The 23,396-nt window shown below is 40.3% G+C and overlaps 1 protein-coding gene across 1 annotated transcript in view; it reads right to left on the reverse strand.

Annotated features, from left to right (window-relative positions):
- ITIH2 (inter-alpha-trypsin inhibitor heavy chain 2) overlaps positions 1 to 23,117 on the reverse strand; it is a 35,216-nt gene extending 12,099 nt beyond the window's left edge. Inside the window, exons 1-13 of the mRNA XM_006772633.2 lie at positions 22,878 to 23,117; positions 21,512 to 21,586; positions 19,567 to 19,599; positions 18,040 to 18,209; positions 13,719 to 13,823; positions 10,469 to 10,631; positions 8,638 to 8,745; positions 7,508 to 7,636; positions 5,519 to 5,635; positions 3,864 to 4,032; positions 3,126 to 3,251; positions 959 to 1,140; positions 18 to 93 (exon numbers count right to left, since the gene is read on the reverse strand). Coding sequence (XP_006772696.1) covers positions 18 to 93; positions 959 to 1,140; positions 3,126 to 3,251; positions 3,864 to 4,032; positions 5,519 to 5,635; positions 7,508 to 7,636; positions 8,638 to 8,745; positions 10,469 to 10,631; positions 13,719 to 13,823; positions 18,040 to 18,209; positions 19,567 to 19,599; positions 21,512 to 21,586; positions 22,878 to 22,961 — 1,537 coding nt within the window. The 5' untranslated portion in view covers positions 22,962 to 23,117. The remainder of the gene's footprint in view (positions 1 to 17; positions 94 to 958; positions 1,141 to 3,125; positions 3,252 to 3,863; positions 4,033 to 5,518; positions 5,636 to 7,507; positions 7,637 to 8,637; positions 8,746 to 10,468; positions 10,632 to 13,718; positions 13,824 to 18,039; positions 18,210 to 19,566; positions 19,600 to 21,511; positions 21,587 to 22,877) is intronic.
- Between the last annotated feature and the right edge of the window lie 279 nt (positions 23,118 to 23,396).

Here is a 23,396-nt window from a genome sequence, read left to right on the forward strand (position 1 = left end):
AAACTGTTTTGAGTGACCATCCTTAATTGACGTATGGGGATAGTTGAACTGAACATTCCGGAGCATTGGAGTAGAGACCTGGTTGTAGAATTTCTATAATTCATAAAAAAAGAGAGAGAAATTATTCTTTTCATGCCACTTTATAGGTCTAAAGCATTTTCCTCTGAGATTCTTCAAATGCTTAACAGATATCTCTTATTTTCACAGGATCTCTGTGGAAAGCTATGGGACAAGAAAAATTCTCATAATTATCAGACGAACTGAGACATAGAGAAGATAAAGACTGTTAAGAATATTATAATTGACTTAATAAGAACCCAGAATTTTTTTTTATCATGACCAGCATGAATAGCTAATGAACACTCAGAATCAGAAAAGCCAGCTAGATTGATATTCCCCAAATTAGAACTTATCCCTATCTGTTCCCAAGTGTAAATACGGTGCCCACCATTGATAGATGATAACTGGTACTGACAGAGAGAGGGGTAAAATATGTTCTCCATATCTTTTTCTTGTCCATTTAGTCAAAGTAAACATGTAAATCATATTCTTTATATTTAAGGAAATTTATAGGCTACAGCTTGATCTGTGTTGCATTATAAAAAGTTGATATCTAAGATGCCAAGGTACTTTAAATGAAAGACATGGTCAAGCTGATAAAAAGGACGAACTGCTTGGTGGGACTGTAAAGCCATAAGAAGCTCTGTTGGTGCCTTGGAAAACTTGTTCAGAAAGTAGGGAAGTGACCATCACATTACTGCCTCTCATCTCGCTGTTAATGCAGGTGTATAGTAGAATGGAGTGCCTGAGAAAGGCATGAACACTTTATTCTTCCAACTAAGGATAGCTGAAATGACAATTTTCACTTTAGTTTGGCCATTTTTTTTTAGGTATCCGATATTACTAACTGAATGATTTTTGAGTGAAGAGAAAAGAAAGGAACAGAAAAAAATGTTACCTTGAGCTGTAAAGATGTGTCCTGGTTTCCATAAATCCTTTGAGCAATTCCTCGGTTGTCAATGGATAGTCTCTTCAGAAAATCATAATCAACATCAAACCCTATCCCCAAACTGAACAAGGATATGTTGTCTCGTATGTTCTGCTTTACATTTTTCTGAATTTTTGACAACTTTAGTTCACCTAAAGTTGATGATAAAAGAAACGAGGAGGCAATGTTATACAGTTTTTGAAAAATCCATGGAGAACAGTTTAACAAAATTTGTCAAAATTAAAAACTCACTCTTTGATCCAGTGACTCAATTACTAGAAATTTTTCTTACAGATGTGTTCATACATGTTGAAATGAAGTTATGGGCAATAGTACATCCTCTATAATAAAAGGCTAATATGCAAATTGACTGAATGGCAGAATGACCAGTCGCTATGATGTGCACTGACCACCAGGGGGCAGACACTCAATGCAGGAGCTGCCCCCTGGTAGTCAGTGCACTCCCACAGTGGGAGTGCCGCTCAGCCAGAAGCCCTGAGCCAGGTTCATGGCTGGCGAGAACAGTGGTGGTGGCAGGAGCCTCTTCCACCTTAAGGCAGTGCTAAGGATGTCTGACTGCCAGCTTAGGCCCACTCGGACATCCCCTGAGGGCTCCCAGACTGAGAGAGGGTGCAAGCCAGCCTGAGGGACCCCCCTACCCCCAGTGCACTAATTTCATGCACCAGGCGTCTAGTGGTAACGTAATTGGGAATAGCCACACATTAGAAACAAATGTACACCAAAAGGGAGATTAGTTAAATTATAGTACATTCGCCTGGCCTGTGTGGCTAAGTGGTTGCGTGTCAACCCATGAACCAAGCCCAGGTTGTGGGCTTATCTCCAGTAGGAGGCATGCAGGAGGCAGCCAATCAATGTTTCTATCTCCCTGTTCTTCTCTCTTCTTCTCTTTCATAATCAATACAAATATACTTTTAAAAAATGATGGTATATTCAAATTGTGAAATACTGTATAGTTATTAAAAAGAACCAGGCAACTATATATTTACTTGGAATAATCTTAAAGACACATTTTAAAGGGAAAAACAATAATAATTGATATATGTAGGATGTATTTATATATATGCATGCACGTGTGTATGTATATGTGTGCATGTATTCAAATATATGTGTATATGTATGTATATGTAGTATGCAGACATGCATAGGATATCTCTGGAAGGATACACAAGAAATTGGTAATGAGTGGCTGCCTCTAGGGACAGGAACTGGAAAGATGAGGGACAGGAGTAAGAAACCAACTTAATTTTTTACTTTACTGCTTTTTCTTCCTTATGATTTTATTCTAAAGTTCAATTTTCAAGTAATCTGATCCAAGGTGGAGAAAAAAACAATGAATCTGCAACAAATACATAACAACTGCCATTCTAGTTTCACCATTAATAAAACGGCTGCTCTTTGTCTTTCTAAAGCTCAGGATGCCATCATCATGATCATGTCACCAGTTTTCCTCCCACTGAGCTGTCAGGAACAGGTTAGACACAGTCCTTGTCCACATAACAGACAGAAACACAATTAAGCATTCACCCTTCCTTATATTTGTCAGTGTAAAGAGACAAAACAAATAATAATACATGATAGAAGCAGAGAGATGTTGAGCTATTTTGTGAATACGAAAAATGGTCAACATACAGGATGTATTGGACAGAAGTAATTTCTCTGGTTGCAGTGAGGGGCTGGGGGAAGTGTGGAGAACAATAAAAATACATCACTGAGGACTCCAGAGGTACAATTGGAGACCTGGATCAATCCTCACCACACATATGCCCATTCACCATCTCCCATACCTTAAGTTGAGGAAATAAATGCATTTCACTAGTATGTACTGTATTAGCAATCATCATAGCACACAATTACAATAAAAATTAAAGTTTCCCCACATTACAGAGGTGACACCGAGGCATTCAAGGACATCACTGAAAAATGTCCAGGCACTGGTCTAAACAGGATGAGTGTTTCAGGGTCAAAAGAAGTCTTTTTTCATAGAAGCACGGGTTTAAAATCATTTAAAAAGTCAGTTTAATATCTAAATGCAATTAGATTTCCCACCGTAAATGAATCACATTCCCAAGAAATGGCAGCAGAAATATTGGTACTAGAAAATTGAAGTACTACTTGCCTACTGTTGGATCGCCGTCAGAAACCAAAATGATCAGAGAGACTGAGTTGGGGTCCAGCATTCCCATGTTATTGGCTTCATTCAAAATAAAGATGGCCCGCAGGAGTGCCTCGTTGATATTTGTGCCTGATAAAGTAATATAAAGTAATATAACAATGTTCTGTTATATACTCTTTCTTTGCACAGAAGCCATCACATTTTGGGTTCAGGTTCATTTGTCTGGTAACTACTCAAGAATAATTTATTCGGTACCCAAATCATTTGATTGCTTTCCAAGTGACACCAATTTTGCCCAGGCTGGTAAAGGCCCCCCTGTGGAGTAAATTATTCCCTTTGTAGTGTAAACTACTTCCTTAGAGATGAGTTGGCCCTTTCAAAGCATTCTGTCATTTTGTTAAACATAAAATTGAAGGTACCTAACCCAGCCTTGTTGGTAGACTTGAACACTCCTCCGAAGGCAGTTACATTTTAGGCTTTGCAAGCAATGAGAAGGCAAGTGTCATTTACTGACACTCTTTTCTGAGGAAGGTTAGAATAATTAAAAACTTGTGTGGGATGGGTTATGTATTGTACTTTTGCAACGAACTTAGTATTCATCATTTAGTAATAAATGTATTATTTAAGACAGACCATTGCAGATGGGGCAAAGAACACTAGTAGGAAATAATATTTCTTCAGTGAGTCAAGATTCAAATCCTATAGGTGTTTCTCACTGGGCTTCAGGTTAAACCCACTTACCTCCATTAGGCTGGATTTTCTCAATATACTTCTTGGCATCTGCAACTTGTGTCGTAGTAGCTGAGACTAAATCATTTCTCCAGGTTCGCACATTGTGGTTGAAATCAACCACAGAGAATTGGTCATCAGTTCTCAGGTCATCCAATATGGTTTTCATTGCTTCCACTGTCTATTTCAAGAGAGAGAAGAGAAGGGTCACATTAAATAAGCTCTGAGCCTGAGAAGAGAGGGAAGACCAAGAATCCATCCTAGTCATCTTTCAAGTACTGACGCAAGCTATAATTCTTATAGGAAGCCTCTTACAGCCACCTCAACACTTACGCTGAGCATGGGTCATCTGCATTTTGAGACTTAAACTTTTACTGACTTATTTTGTTTCGAAGGATCACAAACTTCAGGTTCCGCCTTAGTGGTGCCTGAAAATCAAATGTATTTCACAAGTCCACCGACTCACCCACTCTCTTAAACTACTGCTTCTCATCTTTCTCTTCAAACCATCAAAACCTCCCTGCAAATGACACTTCTGATTCCTAAAACACTCTTTTTTTTAAAAGAAACTTTTCCCCCCACAACAACACCATTGAAAATATTTTTAAATGTACTTATTATGTTTATTGCTTATTCTCTACCCCCTTCCTCCAGAACATAAGTTCTGTAAGCTCCAGGAGAGTAAGGATGATTTCTTAAAAATGTTTTTGGTTGATTCTGTTACTGGTGAACTAAGTGCCTGTCATGTATTGGATACTTAATTAATATTTGTTAAATGAATGGAGGAAGGAAGGAAGCAATGAATAAACTGCTATGTTAGGGCAGTAGCTCTCAACTGAGGGGAATTTCCCCACCAGGGGACACTTGGCAATGTCTGAAGACACGTTGATTGTCATAGCTGAAGGGTTGGTGCTACTGGCAATTAGTGGGCAGAGGCCCTGGATGCTAAACATCCTGCAATGTACAGGGTGGCCACACCAGCAAAGAATTATCCAATCCAAAGGGTCAATAATGCCATTGATGAGAAACCTGGTGTTGGAGTATGAGCAAGGGAGGTGGGGCGGGGCATGAATTTCCCTTCTTTTGGATGCCAGAAGAGTAGTGAACACTTGGATGGTCAGAAATGGTTATTGAATGAATGAATTAATTAATGAATAGACGGTAAGTTGTTCAACTTGGTTAGATGAATGGATTGATGAGTAAAATAAGAAACTTCCTTGTTTGTTCTTTAGAATTACATCTACCCATTTAATGCTAAATTAGTCTATGTTGAGCTCTAAGCAGGAAGGCACGAGACAGGTGGCTTCCCTCAAAGCATGACAATGTAATTAGAGAAGATAAGTACAGAATGATTTCAAAGTAATTCATGAACAATGGCAAGATATTAAAGTAAAATGTTATGCAGAGAACCAGAAGACTATGAAGCAGAAGTGTTATCAAGGAGAAGAGGTTATACTGAGATAAAATATTTCAAAAAGGTGAGTTCCGAGATAAATTTCTGTTCTTCACAAGCCATCCAGTCTGTGGCACTTTGTTAGGGCAGCCCAAGCCATCTAAGACAAACCCTGGGGGTAAGGTGCATTGGATGATTGTGTTGTTGAGGGAGGGGGTGGGGGGTTCAAAGAAGGTAGAGAATCCCAGGTACCAAGCCAACAAGGGGTACTTACTTGTTTCATTTTTACTCCCCACATTGAGCCGCTGACATCAATGACAAAGAGGATGTTTTTGGGAATTGGGTCCATGTTTTCAGGAGCAAAAAAGTGGACAAAATATCCATTAAATACCTGAAAGACAGAACATTACTAAACCATTACCAATGTTTGGAATATAGGAGGATGGGGATCTGGGGACGAGAGGAGAGGTGAGTCATGGTGAGCAGGATGCATGACAGTTGTAAAGAAGAGAACAGAGGTGGCAGCTTGGTGTCCATCCGTCTCTCCCTTCTTCTTGTTCCCTCCTTCCTTTCCTGTGAAGGCCCAAGCCCTCTTAGCAGGTTACCTCCGCAGGGTGTTTCACTTCTCTCTCTACTCCACCCAGTCTTTGTTGATAGCCTCTCCAGGCACCCTGCTAGCCAACAGGGAATGACAGAGCTACCCTCCTCCTGAGCTCACAGGCCAGTGGAGGAACCAGACAAGTGAAGAGGCAGTTAGCAGCTCAGGGTGTTAAGTGCTACCATCAGGAAAATGAAGGTTCCAAGAATGCCCAGTGGAGAAGCATCTAATTCAGAAAGGGGGGTCTTTCCCAAAGACATGGTGTCTACACTGGACTTGGGTGTGAGTTTGGGAGTTAGCCTGCCAGCATAGGGGTGGGTAGGGGTGTAGTGGAGAGTTCCAGACAGTGCAGTGACTCTGAGTGAATAGGCACCTTTGGGCTCTGTAAATGGTTCAGCAAAATGAGACCACAGAATTCAAGCATCTAGGGCAGTGATTGGAAAACTCATTAGTCAACAGAGCCAAATATCAACAGTACACTGATTGAAATTTCTTTTGAGAGCCAAATTTTTTAAACTTAAACTATATAGGTAGGTACATTGTTATTAACTTAATTAGGGTACTCCTAAACTGGCCTTTGCTAAAAACGTCCTCAATCTGATTGAGGTAAGTTCTCTGGGGTCGATGCCTTCCAAGTCTCCCATCCACACTCATCTTGTATACTTGTTTATCCTATCTCCTTTCATTCATCCTCTCTATATGTCCAAACCATCTCAACATACCTTTCTCAGTCTTCGACACTACATCTTCTTTCACTCTACAACGTTCCCTAAAATGAACTTAATAAACTTTACTTAAAGTTTTAAGTCAGCTTCGCACTGTACATGTGTGCCCGCACGTGGCATTTTGTGGAAGAGCCACACTCAAGAGGCCAAAGAGCCGCATGTGGCTCGCGAGCCGCGATTTGCCGACCACTGATCTAGGGAGTTAGGATGGATAGTCAGCAGGGCAGATCTGAAAGGACCTTTATGGGCGCTCTAAGGAGTTTGGATTGTTCTTGAGGTGAATGGGAGGCCACTCTGGCTGGATGCCTGATTACCTCTTAGTCTTCGGCTGCAGGTCATAAAGATTGGTTCCCCTCATTCTCTTTCTACTGCCCTCTGGTTGCTTCTACCAGAATCTTACAGGTTCCCCTGCAGGGTGTGTAGCTGTGGATATTCCTACCTCCCTGTTCCTGGAGAAGCACAAGTTTTGGATACTGTCCAAGGGCTATACTTTAGCACAAGGGAAGTACAAACACACATCTAAGACATGACAAAAGGAAAAGGAAAATTTTCATTGATCCTGGACTTCACCACTGGCCCTGATATTTCGCTAGGCTTTGGTTGTGCCTTCCTTCCAGCCCCTGAACTCTGTGCTTTCTTTGATAGTCTAGTTGAAAAGAGCCTTGAAAGTTTATGCAAAATTCCCATTTCGTTATTTTCTATTATCCTTCTTATGAGGCCTAAAAGTACCTTTCTGGGACAAGGACATGAGACCCAGTGACCCTTTAGTCAGGTTTCTTGATGTGAAGAGATAATGCTTAGATATGATTTTAGTCCCTTCTCTGCAGCTCTGACATTGCCTTGGCAGCTAGCAGCTACCCAGAGGCCAGGGGGTTTGCTCAGCGAGAGGTTCCTCTTTGGCCTCAGTGAGGTGGCTCTCTTAGAGCCTGTGTTCACCCACCTCAAGTTCCCCGGCACTCTCCTCTCTCTTCACGTCATATACCACCACCAGCTCTCCATCCACCGCAGTCTCGGAGCAGTTAGAGCATTTCCTTTGTTGTGCTACTGTGGGCTTGAAGGACACATGGGCCTAGAAAGAACAGTAATGTCAGAGCCAGGTCTCAGTCCCCATCCCTCTGCAGGCCAGAGGTTGACAGCTGCATCTTCTTGTGCCCACAAGTAAAGAGGCCCAATGGACGTTCTGTACCCCAGCAGCATCAGTACTACTGTTACTGATGGAAGTACTACTGTTACTGATGGAAGTAGTACTGTTACTAATGGAAGTAGTACTGTTACTGATGGAAGAGACAGTGCCAAGGCATGTGAGGGGAGTCTCTGGCAGCCTGTTGACCAGGTTTTCAGGCCTTTTTTTTTTTAGGTTAGGGAGAGTGTGAACGCAGTCCCCCTTTACCACAAATTATGCAGCCAGGTTTCCCACATTTGGGAAAATGACAAGGGTCAGCATACCTGTAATGTAATGGTAATCCTTGATTTTCAGGCCTTTTGAAAAATGTAATTAATTTTTAAAATTGTTGACAGTATTGCAGATGTCCCCCATTCTCCTCCTCTCCCCATCCTCCACTCAGCCCCTACTTCACCCCAGTCCTTCACCACACTATTGTCTTCATTTGTTCTTTGCCTAATCTCTTCCTGCTCCACCCCACCCCAGCCCCCTTCCCCTCTGGCCTTCTTGAAGAGATTCGAAGAATCCATCCATTCCCCCATGAAAGAAATAGCTACCAGCTCTAGTTCTGAAAGGTTCTTAGGGGAATTTAACTCCTCCATAGTTGGTTATTATTGGCCATTGAGCTGAATATCTCTTGCTGGGATTAATGTAAATCCACCAAATGTTATGTGAAAGCTGTCTTAGGGGAAATGAGACTCCAAAAAGACAGTCACTGGTCAAAATGCAATGAAACCATTGGAAGTTGTTTTTAACACCCGTGGAAGACCCTAGACTTTGCTCTGGATCACTGCTCAACACCTCAGCTCAATACCTGACTACTTTTCTATTCCCCAGGGCACATGAGGAGGGCAGACCTCATGTCTGGAGGCCACTTGGACTCTGCAACATGCAGTGCTTGTGATTACCTTCTGGTCTCTTTTAGAGATGACTGGCACACCATCGAAATGGCCATCGGATGTGTCAGGAACATGAAGAAATTTCAACCCCTGAGGTTCAATAATCCACACATCTACCTAGAGATAGCAAAGAAAATTACTCAATGCATGAAAACATCTTTCAAGGTTTTTTGTGCTAGAAGTGCAATTGCTAAGTCCTCTGCTGGTTTTCTCTTCTTCAAGTTTTCCCAAGATGACCTGGCATAGTCCCATCATCACTTCTGCCATGTTCTTTAAATTCTCTGGGAGATAATGCATTTTACCATAGAGGCTGAAGTCCCTTCAGGCAACGGAGTGCTCACCTTCTATTGCTTCATTTCTCTGGGATTAATTCATTCTATTCTATTCTATTCTATTCTATTCTATTCTATTCTATTTATAAGAGAATTCATGTTGTTAGGACAAGAAAAAAATGAAAGGGAAGCCATTGTTAAATGATTCTGCATTTCCTCTATAGATCTGTCAGTAATAGATAATTTTCCCCACATCCTGGGCTTTTTTATTCCTTTTCTATCTTCTTGTTTTGAGCAGAGATAATAGTAGGGAAGAATCCCCCTTGGTGATCCTTGGCAAAACCATAGTCATAGCTGCCATTTCTCTATGTATACTTTAAGTGCTTTGCTGAGCAATTCACACGTATAAGCTCATTTAACTCTCACCAATGTTATTATTATCTGTTATTGTTCTTACTTTTTATTTCTCATTTTACAAATGAAGAAAAAGAGATTCAGAGTGACCTAGCTAGTAAGTGGCTGAGCCACACTTCAAACCCAGGGCCGAGTTCCTCAGGCTTTGTTCACAGCTTTTCAGTTGATATTGTCATACTGTTCATTAGCCTGATGACAAAATATGTGATAGTACCCTTTTCACATGTGAAAACATGGGCACTCAGGATAACTTGTCCCATGTCAGAAGGCCAGTATAGCGGGTTGAATGACAGTCCCCCAAAAGGTATGTTTACATCAAGTCCCTGGAACTTTTGGGTGTTATCTCATTTGGAAAAAGGTAATAGATGCAGCTAAAAATCTTTTGTTGTTATTGTTATTGTTGTTAATCCTTCCCCAAGGATATTTTTTCCATTGATTTTTTTTTTTTTGAGAGGATGGAAAGGAGTGGAAGAGACACAGAAAGGGAAACATCAAAGATCCATCAACTGGTTGTCTCTGGGGCCAAGGATTGAGCCTGAAACTGAGGTATGTGCTCTTGACTGGAAGTGAACCTGTCATCCTTCAGTCACAAGCTGATACTCTAACCACTGAGCACCCAGCTGGAGCAAGAATCTTGAGATGAAATCATCCTGTACTATGCAGTGTTTCCTAAATCCAATGACAACTGTTCTTATAAGAGAAAAGGCAGAGTGAGATTTGGGACATGCAGAGGAGGTAATGATTGGAGTGATGTGGCCACAAGGCCAGATGTCAAACAATGCCAGCAGCTGCCAGACATGGGGGGAAAAGCAAAGAATAGACTTTCTCCTAGAGTCTGTGGGAGTGCTGCCCTGCCAACAACTTGATTTCAGACTTCTGTTCTCCAGAACTGTGAGAGAATAAATTTTTGTGGTTTTAAACCCCCAGGTTGTGGTAATTTGTTACAGTAGCGCTAGGAAACTGACATAGCAAATAAGAAATCAAGCTGACATTGAAATCAGTAAGGAAGTGGCCTGGTGAACTCCAAACTCATAACCTTTTCAGTACACCAAACTGTCTTGCAGAGTTGAGTGGCATCAAACACCATAAAGGGTGGCGAACAATAGAACCATAGGAGGATGACGCCACTGCACACACTGCAAATCCACACTTACCTCCAAGTGTTTGGCCAGTCGTCCTGGATTCAGATGAAGTCTGTGTTCATAGGACCCCAGCTTCCTCCACTTCACTTCCTGGTAATGAAGTTCAAACTGCACCTTTGCTCCAGGTCGGATGTTCACTTCGGTTTTAAAGTTCTCCATATCAAGAACCCTGCTCCTGAAGATGTGAGCCCCTGATGTAAGTTATCACATGCATGACCAAGCGCAAGACCCAGAATCTAGGCAGAGGGTAGTCGAATGGCTCAACTGTTCATGAAAACTAATAGTATATTAAAACCTCCATACAAATTCATTTCCATTAACACTTTCAGTCTCCTCTCTTACCTGATCTTTTCTTCTAGAGCAGTGGTTCTCAACCTTCTGGCCCTTTAAATACAGTTCCTCATGTTGTGGCCCAACCATACAATTATTTTCGTTGCTACTTCATCACTGTAATGTTGCTACTGTTATGAATCGTAATGCAAATATCTGATATGCAGGATGGTCTTAGGCGACCCCTGTGAAAGGGTCATTTGACCGCCAAAGGGCAAGTTGCTCAGAGTTACTCAACTGGTGAGTGGGGAGAAAAGAGTTGAAGTCAGGCAGTCTGGGATCCTCTGTTAGATTTTCTTCCCCATTTTTTTTGTAAGATGAGTAAAAGAGAAGACAGAAGTGGCATCTGACTTCACTTATTGCTGTCTTGTCAATAATACATTAAGCAAGAGAATTGATCATACAATCATATCAATTTGTCAGTCCCTAAACTCATCTTTTTCATTAAAACAGATCCCAACAACTGAATTTCTATCTCTTTTTACTCTCTGTTGAAGACACCACTATCTTTTTAGTAACATATATTCAAAATATCTGACACTCCACACTCCATGCCTAGCTGCCAACTTCTTTTTCATCTTTCAGACTTATCTAAAGAATCACCTCTCCTGTGAATCTCCTCTCCCCAGGGAAGTTGAGCTTTCCTAATACTTTTGGTCTTCTCATAGCCCCATTTCTCCTGGATCCAAAAAACTGGTGTTTATGTTAGAATTACCCTGTGGATCCTGCATGAACCCTAAGAGATTCAGGTTCAGTGTGTCTGTCCCCAAATACACTTTCATTTCTTTCCTCTCTTCCTGCCCAGCCCCTTGGACATTCATTTCTGGAACCCAGACCTGTAACTGGTACAATGTACCTGCTCAATAACTAAAGGAATGAAAAAAAAAAGGGCTCAGATCAAGTTGATACTAGAGATTTTCAGAAAAATAACTTCAGAGTATATGTCAGTACTTGCCTCACTCAATCATATGTTTTAGCTTCAATGTCACAATATTAATTACTCATAAGAATGACCTAAATTCAGTATGGAACAATGCCATTATATTCTACTAGAAGCCCAGTACACGAATTTGTGCACAGGTGGGGTCCAGCGGTCCACCCCAATCAGGGCTTGGGGGAGGGGTCATGGTGGTTTGCCAGATGGCCCCGCCCCCTGGTCAAACTCCTGGTAGAACTCCCAGTTAAGGTGACAATTTGCATATTAGCCTTTTATTATATAGGATATGTAATAGCCCCTTAAAATGATATATATTATATATATGAGAGCCACCTCTATACTATAGGTTCCTTGGCTGTCTCCTCCGCTAGCTGCAGTGTTTGCTGTGGAGTTGTCGCCTTTTGACAGAACTGGGTACAGAGCTCAATGAACTTTCATTGAATGAATAAAGGAATGAATGAAATGAAAATAATTTTAAATAAAGGTAAATTTGAGGATGTAGAAGAGATGGAGGAGATGAAGGAAAAGTGGATGGCAGGATCTGGCAGATTAGATAGGCAGTGTGAGAAGTGACTGGTTGAAAAGTCCTTTGAAGTTTCTGGCTTGAGAGGCTCCCTTTTTGAGGGTGAAAGCCTTACTCCATAAAAATAAGGCAGAATAAATAATTAAAACACATTCCAAACCTTTATTTCTGAATACAATTGACCCTTGAACAATGCAGGGGGTTAGAAGTAGAAAATCAGCATGTGACTTTTGACTCTATAGTCAGCCCTTCCTATTCATGGGTTTTGCAACCACAGATTCAACCAACTGTGCATGGAAAACAGTATATTTGGGAATCCTCAGTTGGGAATGCAAAAATATTGTTTCTACTCTAGGTTGGTTGAATACATGAATGCAAAGGGCAGGCTGTATCTATTTTTTTTTTTTTAAATCCTGGTGTAAGTGCACCCAAGCAGTTTAAATTGTGTTGTTCAAGGGTCAATTCTACATGGTAAGTGTTGTCACCAGATCACCAGTACTTCTGTAGTTTCTCTACACCAAGCATGTCAAACTCACGGCCTGTGGGCCGCATGAGGTCCACAACAAATATTTTTGCGGCCCAACCAATATAACGGTATGTAAGAAACGTTTTGATGTAGTCCCATTTGTTCATTTTCTCTTTAGTTTCAAGTGCCTTAGGAGCTGTATCAGTGAAGAAATTGCTTCGGCATATGTCTGAGATTTTGTTGCCTTTGGATTCTTCGAGAATTTTTATGGTTTCCTGAAATTTCGTATCTTAATTTTTACAATATCCTGTTATACATAATTATTAATAACAAACTACAATGTTTGCTAATGACTGATTATTATAATCTTGTTGCATTCATTTTCCTTATGCGCCTTACATGCCTTATGCGCAGGCACACCATTTCTCTCCACTAATACTATCAGCAAATATGTTAGCAGAAAATTGCCACGTCATTAGTCTTGGACTGACTTGTTTGGTGTTGCAACAGGAAACACTTTGCTTTTGGAGAACAAGAAAATTAGGTTTACTTGTGTTCCACTTACTAATTAGTGCAGTTATTCGGTGTCTGGTAAGTTAATGTTCAAAAAATATATTAATTTTTAATAAAATGGTCTATTTTGTGTTAATGATTACTCATTTATTTCAGCTCTTTGTATTCAGCATGTCTCTATTGAAATAAACCTACATTTCTATGAAAATTGAAACTTTTGGTTTTTTTTTTGTGGCCCACATAAACTTAAACCTTGTTTATTTGGCCCATGTTAGCCTTTGAGTTTGACATGCTTCCTCTATAGACTCTTTTAGCAAATCAACATTAGCTACAGAACATCCAACTGCAACTTATGTAAGGATAGCTCATTTGCTGAAGAGAGGCCTTAGGGAATAGAAACTGGAGCACCTAACTCTTCCATCTGACTACAAGGCTGTGTGCTCTTGAAGAAGGGACTGGGGGGACAGTAGTGGGATGGGGGCGCGGGCCTTACCTCACCAATCCGGTGCTTTTGTCTTTTGCTCTTGCCTGTGAGTAGAGGGCTCTACCCACAGTTTTCTCCTTAATGGAACTAGTGAATGTAGTGCCGTCTACACTCCTAGAAAATGACAGAAAGCCACCAGTTGGTCTGAATATAAAGCAAACAAAAATAGCAAAACTAACAACAACAACAACAACAAAACAAGCAAACGTGCCAACAAGGTGGATTTATTGAATGGGGGCAATGATCATTTTGTACCTGGAAAAAAAGAAGAGAGACATTTACATATTTCATACACAGGAGTCTCTTCATCTGACAGTGCGATTTAAGAGGGACATGTAGTCTCCCATCATCCTAAAAGCTTTCCCTTACTACTGTTGCTTATGTTAAAAATGTTCCTTATTTTCAAAATTTACCCTGCAGATAAGGTATTGTTCTTATTGGGTAACCTTTTAAAAAATTTAAAACTTTTTTAAATAGTTGACATTCAATATTATTTTATAATAGTTTCTTTCAGGTATACATTTATATCATTTATATAATTTTTAGTGATGGAACATTTAGATAATTTATGAAGTGATCCTCCTATAAGTCTAGTACCCACCTGGCACCATATATAGATATTACTATATCATTGACTATATTCCCTATGCTGTACTTTACATTCCATGACTCTTTTATAACTACCAATTTGTATTTCTCAATTCCTTCACCTTTTTGCCTAGCCTCCTAAATCCCCTCCCCTCTGGCAATCATCAGTCTGCTCTCTACATCTATAAGTGTGTTACAATTTTGTTTGTTCATTTATTTTGCTCTTTAGATTCCACATGTAAGTAAAATCATATTTGTTTTTCTCTGTCTTATTTCACTTAGCATAATACTCTCTAGGTTCATCTATGTTGTTGCAAAATGTAAGATTTCATTCTTTTTTATGGCTGAGTAATATTCTATCATTTACATGTACTACATTTTCTTTATTCACTCATCTATTGATTCGCACTTAGGTTGCTTTGGGTGTCCTGTCTGAATCACAAACATGCTTAGAAGAGGTAACTGATAAGTCATGAGTTAATCTGGCTTATATTTGGTTCATAAGATCAATCTTCTATGAGTTCAGGGTCTGCCATAGCTTGCAAGCATTTTGCTCTTCTGCAAGGGTGACAGAGAATAAAGAAAGCTGGAGAAAGGTGCTGGTGAATGAACCCTTTTGCAAAGTTTGTGTTTACCCCTCTAACATCTCCCTTGGGGACCTCTATTCTCTCTTTACATCTCCATCTCTGTCTACCTGAATTTTAGCTGGCTGTTATATAATGCATACCAAGAAATGATAGGTTACAGCAGTTGAATTATAGAATTTTAGAAATGAAAGGGAACCTATGGTACTCATATGGGTAGTATCTCTCCTCAAGAAGTAACTTAGAAATGTGTGAAAATGTTTTTGGTTGTTCTGATCACTGAAAGAGGGCATGATAAGAGGACACCAAGAATGCTAGATATTCTGTAATGTGAAGGGTAGTTTTGCTAAAAATTGTCCTGCCCCAAGCACCAATAGCATACTTGTTGAGGCACACCTCTGTGTTTGCCTCTTTAGATGAGAGAAATCAGAGCCAAGGAGACAAGTGACTTGTTCAAGGTCACACAGTGGGTCAGACTGAGCTAGAACTGCACCCCACATGCCAGGTTAACACTATTTCTATCAATCATTCTAAGGTTCAAAGACCAAAAAGTGTTAGACAAAAGTAAATCATTTCTATTGGTAGGATATTTGGAACCTTGATAGAAAAGGCAGAAGAAATATTTTGCATATGGCGGTCTGCACAACTCCTATTAAAGTGTAGTGATATAAGCAACTATTTCCTCTGGGCTTATACATTCAGCCCCGTGTAGAAGGAGACCAAATAAATGTATATACATAACTCTGGCTTTCAACACCTCAAATCTTCTATGAAATGAAATATGAAAAGTGGAGAGAAAAATAGAAAGAAGATATACTTAGAATGAGTTCTGGTTTTGTGGTTTAAAAATAAAAATATATTAAAATAGTTTTAAATATAAATTTTCAGACACAATATTACATACTATCCCCACATAAAAGCTTTTCATTCTACATTTGCTTTCTAGAAAAAGCTTACTAAAAATGTGTTAAAAATAATTTTCTAAGCCAATTCAAAGGATACCTATTCAAAGTCATATAATGCATTTTTCTACATACTTTGTTTTGTTTAGAAAATATAGTTAATTGGCTCTACAGTTTTTAGAAGTTAACATGCATGGTGTTTGAATCCTTTATATTCACAGTTATATTGATTATATTGATATAAAGAAGACAAAAGCAGACGAGAAGTAACTCAATCTAATGTCTTAATAAAAAACCAGCCAGAATGTATGCGGAGCATTATCTCTCTTCTAGGCAACTGGAAAAGGAGATTGGCCAAGTGGAGCACACACTGGGGATGGCCACCCAAATGGTCAAAGGATAGAAAGCCACCCAGTCACTTGAAGGAACAAGGAACATTTAGCCTCGATAAATGAAGCTGCCAAGTGGGACAAAGTAACTGGCCTTCACTGTTTGAAAGGTATTGCAGTGGTTGAACATTTTTGTTGTTGTTGTAGAAATCTTCAAACATACAAAGAATAAAAAGAATAATATAAGCAACTCCACAGATCCATCACTGAAGTACACTATTAGCAATATTTCAGCTAATTTCAATTTTCTGAACCCCCACTCTCTTCATCTTGATTATTCTGAAGCCAATCTCAGACAGTATGTCATTTCCTTCTAGAACTCTTCATTATGTATTTTGTAGAGAATTTATAAAAAATTGTAGTAGAACTCTAGTTACTGGGTAGAAAATAGAACAGATTTCAATTAAGTATAAGAAATAATTCTAACAGACATATCAACTATAGAGTGGATTGCCCTGGGAAGTAGCAAGTTTTTTTTAAAATTTTGTTTTATTGCTTAAAATATTACAAAGAATATTATATATGTCTCCTTTTTCCCCCTTTCTTGACATTCCCCCCGCTTCCCCTATCCCCCAGTGTCTTATATCCATTGGTTATGTTTATATGCATGCATACAAATCCTTCGGTTGATCTCTTACTCCCCCCAATCCTCTCCAGCCTTCCCGCTGTAGTTTGATAGTCTGTTCCATGCTGCTCTGCTCTGTATCTATTTTTGTTCATCAGTTTATAATGGTGTTAATTATCCATAAATGAGTGAGATCATGTTGTATTTTTCTTTCATTGATTGGCTTATTTCACTTAGCATACTGCTCTCCAGTTCCATCCATGCTCTGGCAAATGATAAAGATTCCTTTTTTACAGCAGCGTAGTATTCCATTGTGTAGATATACTACAGTTTTCTAATCCATTCATCTGATGATGGGCACTTAGGCTGTTTCCAGATCTTTGCTATAATAAATTGTGCTGCTATGAACATAGGGATGCATATATCCTTTCTGATTGGTGTTTCTGGAAAGATTATTATTAAAGAGACTCGAGGCCCAGTGCATGAAATTGTAAGAGTCCCAGACCCGCTGAACTGGTGGGTTGTGGGACCCCAGACCCACCATGTGTGAGTAGCTCACCGCCCGAGCTCCGCCTCGCCGTGCAAGCTGCGAGCCCCTCTGCACCCCGCACGTTGTCAGCCCCACCTCACTGCATGAGCCATGAGCCCCACCCTGCTGTGCTGCGTGAGCTGTGAGCCCCACCCCACTGCCACGAGTAGCTTGTGGGCTGAGGGGAGGGACCGAGAGGTGCTCCATGGACCTCCTGGTGACCGGTCGTTTGGTCATTACGCTTTATGGCGTTACAGCCACTGGCCTTTTATAATATAGATATTTAAGTCAAGCCTGGATAATCTACTTTTCAGGGGTATAATAGTGGAATTCAATCACTGGACTGATGATTTAACTTAATCCATGGTTCTCATATTTTTTTTCCATAGAGAAACATAAGACAGATGACACTGAACTGCTCTGCACACACTCATATATGGTTTCCTGGAAGCCAGAGCAATTTCTTATATTTATCTCCCCGACCCTGCCACCAAGAGAGTACATTAAAATGCAAGTAAAGTGAGAGGTTGTTACTATAGAGACAGCTTAAATTTGTTTTAATTTATTAGAAATGAAAATCAAATCCTTCACAAATTCTGATATTTTTAACAGAAACAAATTATTAGGACCCACTCCACAATGACCCTTGACATCCAGTGGGTCCAAAGCTCTGAGAGTGAGAACCACTGGAGCAGCTGACCGTTAAGGCCCATTCTAACTATGATTCTGTGAGTAGAGCATATCCAATTTCTGCTCACATAGGAGTTACTCACATGGAGAAGTTGGAAATGAAGGCTCCTTTGGGAATCTGAACATCAAACACAACATCCTGAGGCTGTGGGGAGTTGTTCACCACTTTGGTCTGAATCATGGTGTTGGCCATACGAGAAGTAATAGTGGACTGGACTTTGTAGCTATAAAGAGTTACTTGATCAACATCTTCCTGTTGACAAGAAAGCATAGCTATACTCAGAAAATGATTACACAGAACCTCACTATGTATTTGATGCTAAGAGTAGTACATCTTATTATGAACAAGTCTAAGGCATTATTAAGTGTATATCTCAGGTGGGTATTATCAAGCACTCTCCTAACTTGAAATACCCACCCCCCTCCCCACCCCAGGCAGAAGTTTGCCTTTATTTTGAGATATCTTGACATGCCTTTCAGGTTTAAATGTCTATTAATAATGATTTTTAAAGGTAGAACACAAGTAGAAAATGGTTGTGGGAAGCAAGATTGGATTGGAAAAGCCCTAGAAATAACTTCAAATGCAGGGCCATAGTGAGAGAAAGGATACAGCATTGCAGGGTTGGAAGGGGAACCTGGCTGCACCTCCAGAGTGGGGTGCAGCCAGGGTTATGGTGAAGTGGAAGACACACATGGTCTCCATACTGCTGTCTATCGTCTTTGATTTTATGTATTACAATTTAATCTCCTCCCAGTCTTCTTCTCCTTCCCCAAAGAAAGACACTGATAGGTGAGAACACTGGTAAGCACTCTGGATCCCCTTTGCCAGTCTTTCTCTACTCAATTAAGGCAGCCCCAGGCTAAAGGCTAGAGTTTATGAGCATGCTCAAGGCAAGGGATTACAAACACATCGTTTTTTGGAGGTGCCTGAGAATTGCAAGCTGCTTCAGGACTATGGCAATGTAGCCCCATTAGATATTGCTTTTTTTCTTCAAAAGGATTTATTTATTTCAATACTAGGTGTCATCCCTCAAGCTTTCTCATTCAAGATGAAACCTTTCAACTCAACATCCAGCTAAGATAAAACCCAGGCTGTTATTTGTCCTTGCTACTCCTTAAACCTGTGCTTTTCACAATTTCTGTCAGTTCAGAGCAGGAAGCCAACACAAACCACTTCCTTTTGATACTTTCTTGCCATGGGAAACACGACCTTGAACATCTCAGGGAATCGAGTAGTTTCATTTTTAAGAGTTCCTTTCCCACATTCTTTTACCTCCAGAGCTGTGAGATGTCATATTTGAAATCAAAACTGTTAAGCTGGAATAAATATATATGCTTGGATGAAATCTATGTTGGCAAAACTTAAGAAAATAAAGAGAAAGGGCATTTTCAACTCTTGGTAACACCTCCTCTGGTTGCTTGTACATGGTTCTCTTTCATGCTGAGTTTTAGACACACTTCCAAACAGAATTGGGCAAGAGGGTATTTCGAAAGTCAGGTAAATGCTCTCGGTGATGGAGACAAAGGAGGTAACCATGCTGATTTCTAGATAATAGGTAACAGAAAAATCATTCAGGTATCAATATTTAACAAAATCAAAGTAAACTTACCATGGCTTCTCCAGATTCTCCAGAAACACTTCTCTGTGGAAGGAAGTTAGATAATCATTCTTCAAAAGTGTGTTACTTATTACCTTGAGGGCAAAAACTGCTTTCTCTCAGTTAAAAAAAAAAGTGTTTCCCCCCGCCCCCGGCCCCTGCAATCCTGAGCTATAATCTATTCATTGGAGCCAAGACATAAATATCAAACGTTCTGGGATACTATTTCACACTGGTGTGTTTCTCTGAACAAATTTCTCAGCCCCCTTTGGGTTGCATGCCCATCACTGTTTATATAATGCTAAAACGAATGTTTCTAAATGAAAATATCCAACCAAACTCATGCTGAGTAGCATATTTCACCTTCAACCTTTTGCATGATTGATTTTTTATTCAATTGGATGGTTGTTGGGTGCTTTTTTTTCTACCATGGGGCTCTGGACATGCCATCCCATTGTCTGCAATGCTCCCCCTTCCTGGTCACCTCTGTCCCTTCCCTCAATGTCACCACCCCTATTCCTCCTTCAGATCTCAGCTCAGGCAGAATTTTCTCAGTGAAGTTCTCTCTGACCCTCTCTCATCCCCAGACCAGGTAAGCTTCCTTTACTAAGCATTTCATAGCAGCATAGCCCTTCTTCAAAGGAAGATAGTGGGAATATGTGTCTGTCTCCTCCATTAGACTAAGCTCCATGGGAGTTGGGATTTTGATGTGTTTCCTCCTTGGTGGAGCTAAGCCTGGTGACTGGCGTGTGGAATCTCTGTACCCTAACTGCTCTGCTAGGGAATTATCCACAGGAAAGATTGTCCTGTGGGCATGGAAAGCTGAGTGCCTTTAGAGTGATGGATGAATATTTCATGTCTGGTGAAGTTTAAAATAATAATCCAGGTGTTGGATATAAGTTTAGCTTGTTGCCTGATTTGGGGTGAACTGAGGTTTTAAGAGGTATTACATGACATAATGAGTCAACAGTTGCCTCCTTTTAGACTTTTCAAGTGAAATTTTCAATGACTACGTTTTCTCTCTTGTGGGTAGATGAAGACCCTGACATGAGGGCTTGCCTATTGGGTTTTAATATTATTGGTCTACAAAAAACCTGGACTTCTGGAAAGTCAAAAATTCATACCCATGCCGAAACCGGTTTGGCTCAGTGGATAGAGCGTCGGCTTGCGGACTGCAAGGTCCCAGGTTCGATTCCGGTCAAGGGCATGTACCTTGGTTGCGGGCACATCCCCAGTGGGGAGTGTGCAGGAGGCAGCTGGTCGATGTTTCTCTCTCATCGATGTTTCTAACTCTCTATCTCTCTCCTTTCCTCTCTGTAAAAAACTCAATAAAATATATTAAAAAAAAAATTCATACCCAAACAAAATAAGTCACCAGTCAGCTTAGCATTGTTTCCATAAATACTTTTCTCAGCATGTAGGCTCTTTGGGGAAAAAGCCAAACCCTTCCTGGCTCCTGGAGAACTCACCCCCACGAATGAGAACATCTTGTTTAAGCTGCCTCTAGAGTGCAGGCCGCAGTGTGGCCAGTTCTCTGAGCCACTCCCATGCTCCCTGAGCTACACCCCAAGAGACCAGTGACCAGAGGAAAGAGAATGTGTGGCCTGCCACCACTGGGATGGGAAATACCCCCCTATGAAGAAGTTCTTCCTTATCAGGCAGTAAAATCATCCCATAATCTTCAAGTTTAAAGAAAACACATAGATGTATATCTTTCAAGGGACTAAGGTGGCCATTAGTCCCTTGGGGGCTCAGGGACAGCTGCATAGAAGTCTCTGTTGATTTTTACCTTGAAAATGCTTCCACTTGCCTATAAAACCACCGGGCTCCTTTCTGCTTAAAAATCCCATGAGCTCTCGAGAACATCTAGCAAAAAGTATCTTAATCCTTCTCCTACTTCTTCAATCATGGTCTCTTTTACTTATTTTCCCCTTTTGGAACTTAAGGCTTACTGTACCTGATGCCTCCGGTTCTCGGGCACAAATTGAAATCTGCCTGGAGCTAGTTCCACAAGATCTTCATATTCTGCAAACTTAAAAAAAAGTTTAAGATGTTTATTTATATTAATGAAAACAATTATTAATTTTTTATTAATAGAGCAAAATAAGCAGGTGGTGACAGACATAAAAGTATTCATTATATTATTTTATCTTAATTCCTATACCTCTGGGCAGTCTCACATTTTTACATGAATATTTCTTTAATATATTTATGTTTGCTAGTTATTAAGTGGAAGAAATTAATTTATGAGTTTGCCTAAAGATGATGTGACATAAGGTAGGAGTAAAAGTAACCCACAGTTCAGGTGCGTGTCTGGGGGAAGTAGTGGGTAGATCTTGGCATCAACAGTGTCTGCCTGGATAGATGTGAACCATTATCCACTGGATTAAGAATGTTGATATAAAAGTAATACCAGTAAGATGTGATAGAAAAAACACAAACAAATGTGGATGTGTTGGCTTTAATTCTGGTGGTTTTCAGTACACTCCAGTGTTTTTTAAAGTGTTGGGAAATATGGAAGTTTCTAAGCAGACAGAGTGATCCCTCCTCTCCCCGAAAATAGGCTATCCTGTTTTTTGGCATTTTTTGTAGACAATCCACTCTGCAAGTATTACAGTCTGCGGCATCTCCCAGGATATTCCCATAATACATGCTGCTTTCTGACATCAAAATAGCTTTTGTATGACTTTCAAAATGACTCAGTCCAAGGTTTTTCTTGTGTAGGGATGGCCAAAGGACCAAAGTGAAAGACCTTGAGCTCTGGGAATAATTCCTGCACTCCACCAGCCCACTTGCCACCTTCCCCTTTAACAGGAATATTTGACATGCTCTTATCACAGAAATCATTGTCCACTTAGGTATGAAAAACAATAATGCTTTGATAATGACTTTTATTATTCTCTGTATGAGTGATAATGACATGTCATCATCAACATCATCATCATAGCTAATAATTATTAGGTGCTTTCTGGTGTTTGCCCTGGGCTAGATAATTTACATGCCATTTAATTCTCAAACATCTTTTGAGGTGGGTCAATTATTATTCCATTTTTTTTTAGATAAGAAGCGGGCAGCTGTACTCCATAAATGTTACATGATGGGGCCAGCACATTGAACTTGACTTCATTCATCTCATTTGAAACTGTTAATGGTTTAAAAAGTAAGTACATAGTCCAGTAATTATAACAGTGAATACTTCTACTCAGATGAGTTTATCATAAATTTCCTTCCCACCCCGAAGACAGTCCTTGAAGAGCAACAGAACAGGCTATTTCCTGAGGATCTGTATAGACAAGAGCAAGGAGGCTTCTGCAAGTACTTACTTCTGGGAGTCCATTGTTGGGGATTTCGAAGGCTTGTGCCTCGGAAAGAAAGAACCAGACGAGAAAGCTCGTGAACCATTGCATCTTGCTGGGCAGCTTGGCCAAGGGCTCCAGTGCAGGGTCTGGGGAGAATTCCCCTCTCACCCAACCGAGTTCAAAGGAACAGCACAGGACAGTTCAATTTTAAAAAGTAGAAAAAAGAGGAAGAAAGCTCTCAAACTTTGTTCAAACATGGGACAAATATTTGTTCTGGAGTTCAAACTCGAGCTGAGGGGGTGGGTTGGACACCCAGAGGTTATTCAAACAGCAAGGCCAGAGGCAGTCCCTGGGCTGTGAGAACCCTTCAGGCTCCATGACGTGCTGCCTCCACTTCTGCTTCTTCTTTTTTCGCCTCTGCGGATGTTTGCTCCTCTTAAAATCAGAGAGGCCTAAAGATGAGTGCCATCCTCCTTGAAGGACCAAGAGAGGAACTGTAGTGAGAAACAGAGGCAGAGAGAGAAAAAAAAAAGCTAAGTGAAG

The sequence above is a fragment of the Myotis davidii genome, unplaced genomic scaffold (assembly GCF_000327345.1).
Source record: "Myotis davidii unplaced genomic scaffold, ASM32734v1 scaffold544, whole genome shotgun sequence".
NCBI classification, from domain to species: domain Eukaryota; kingdom Metazoa; phylum Chordata; class Mammalia; order Chiroptera; family Vespertilionidae; genus Myotis; species Myotis davidii.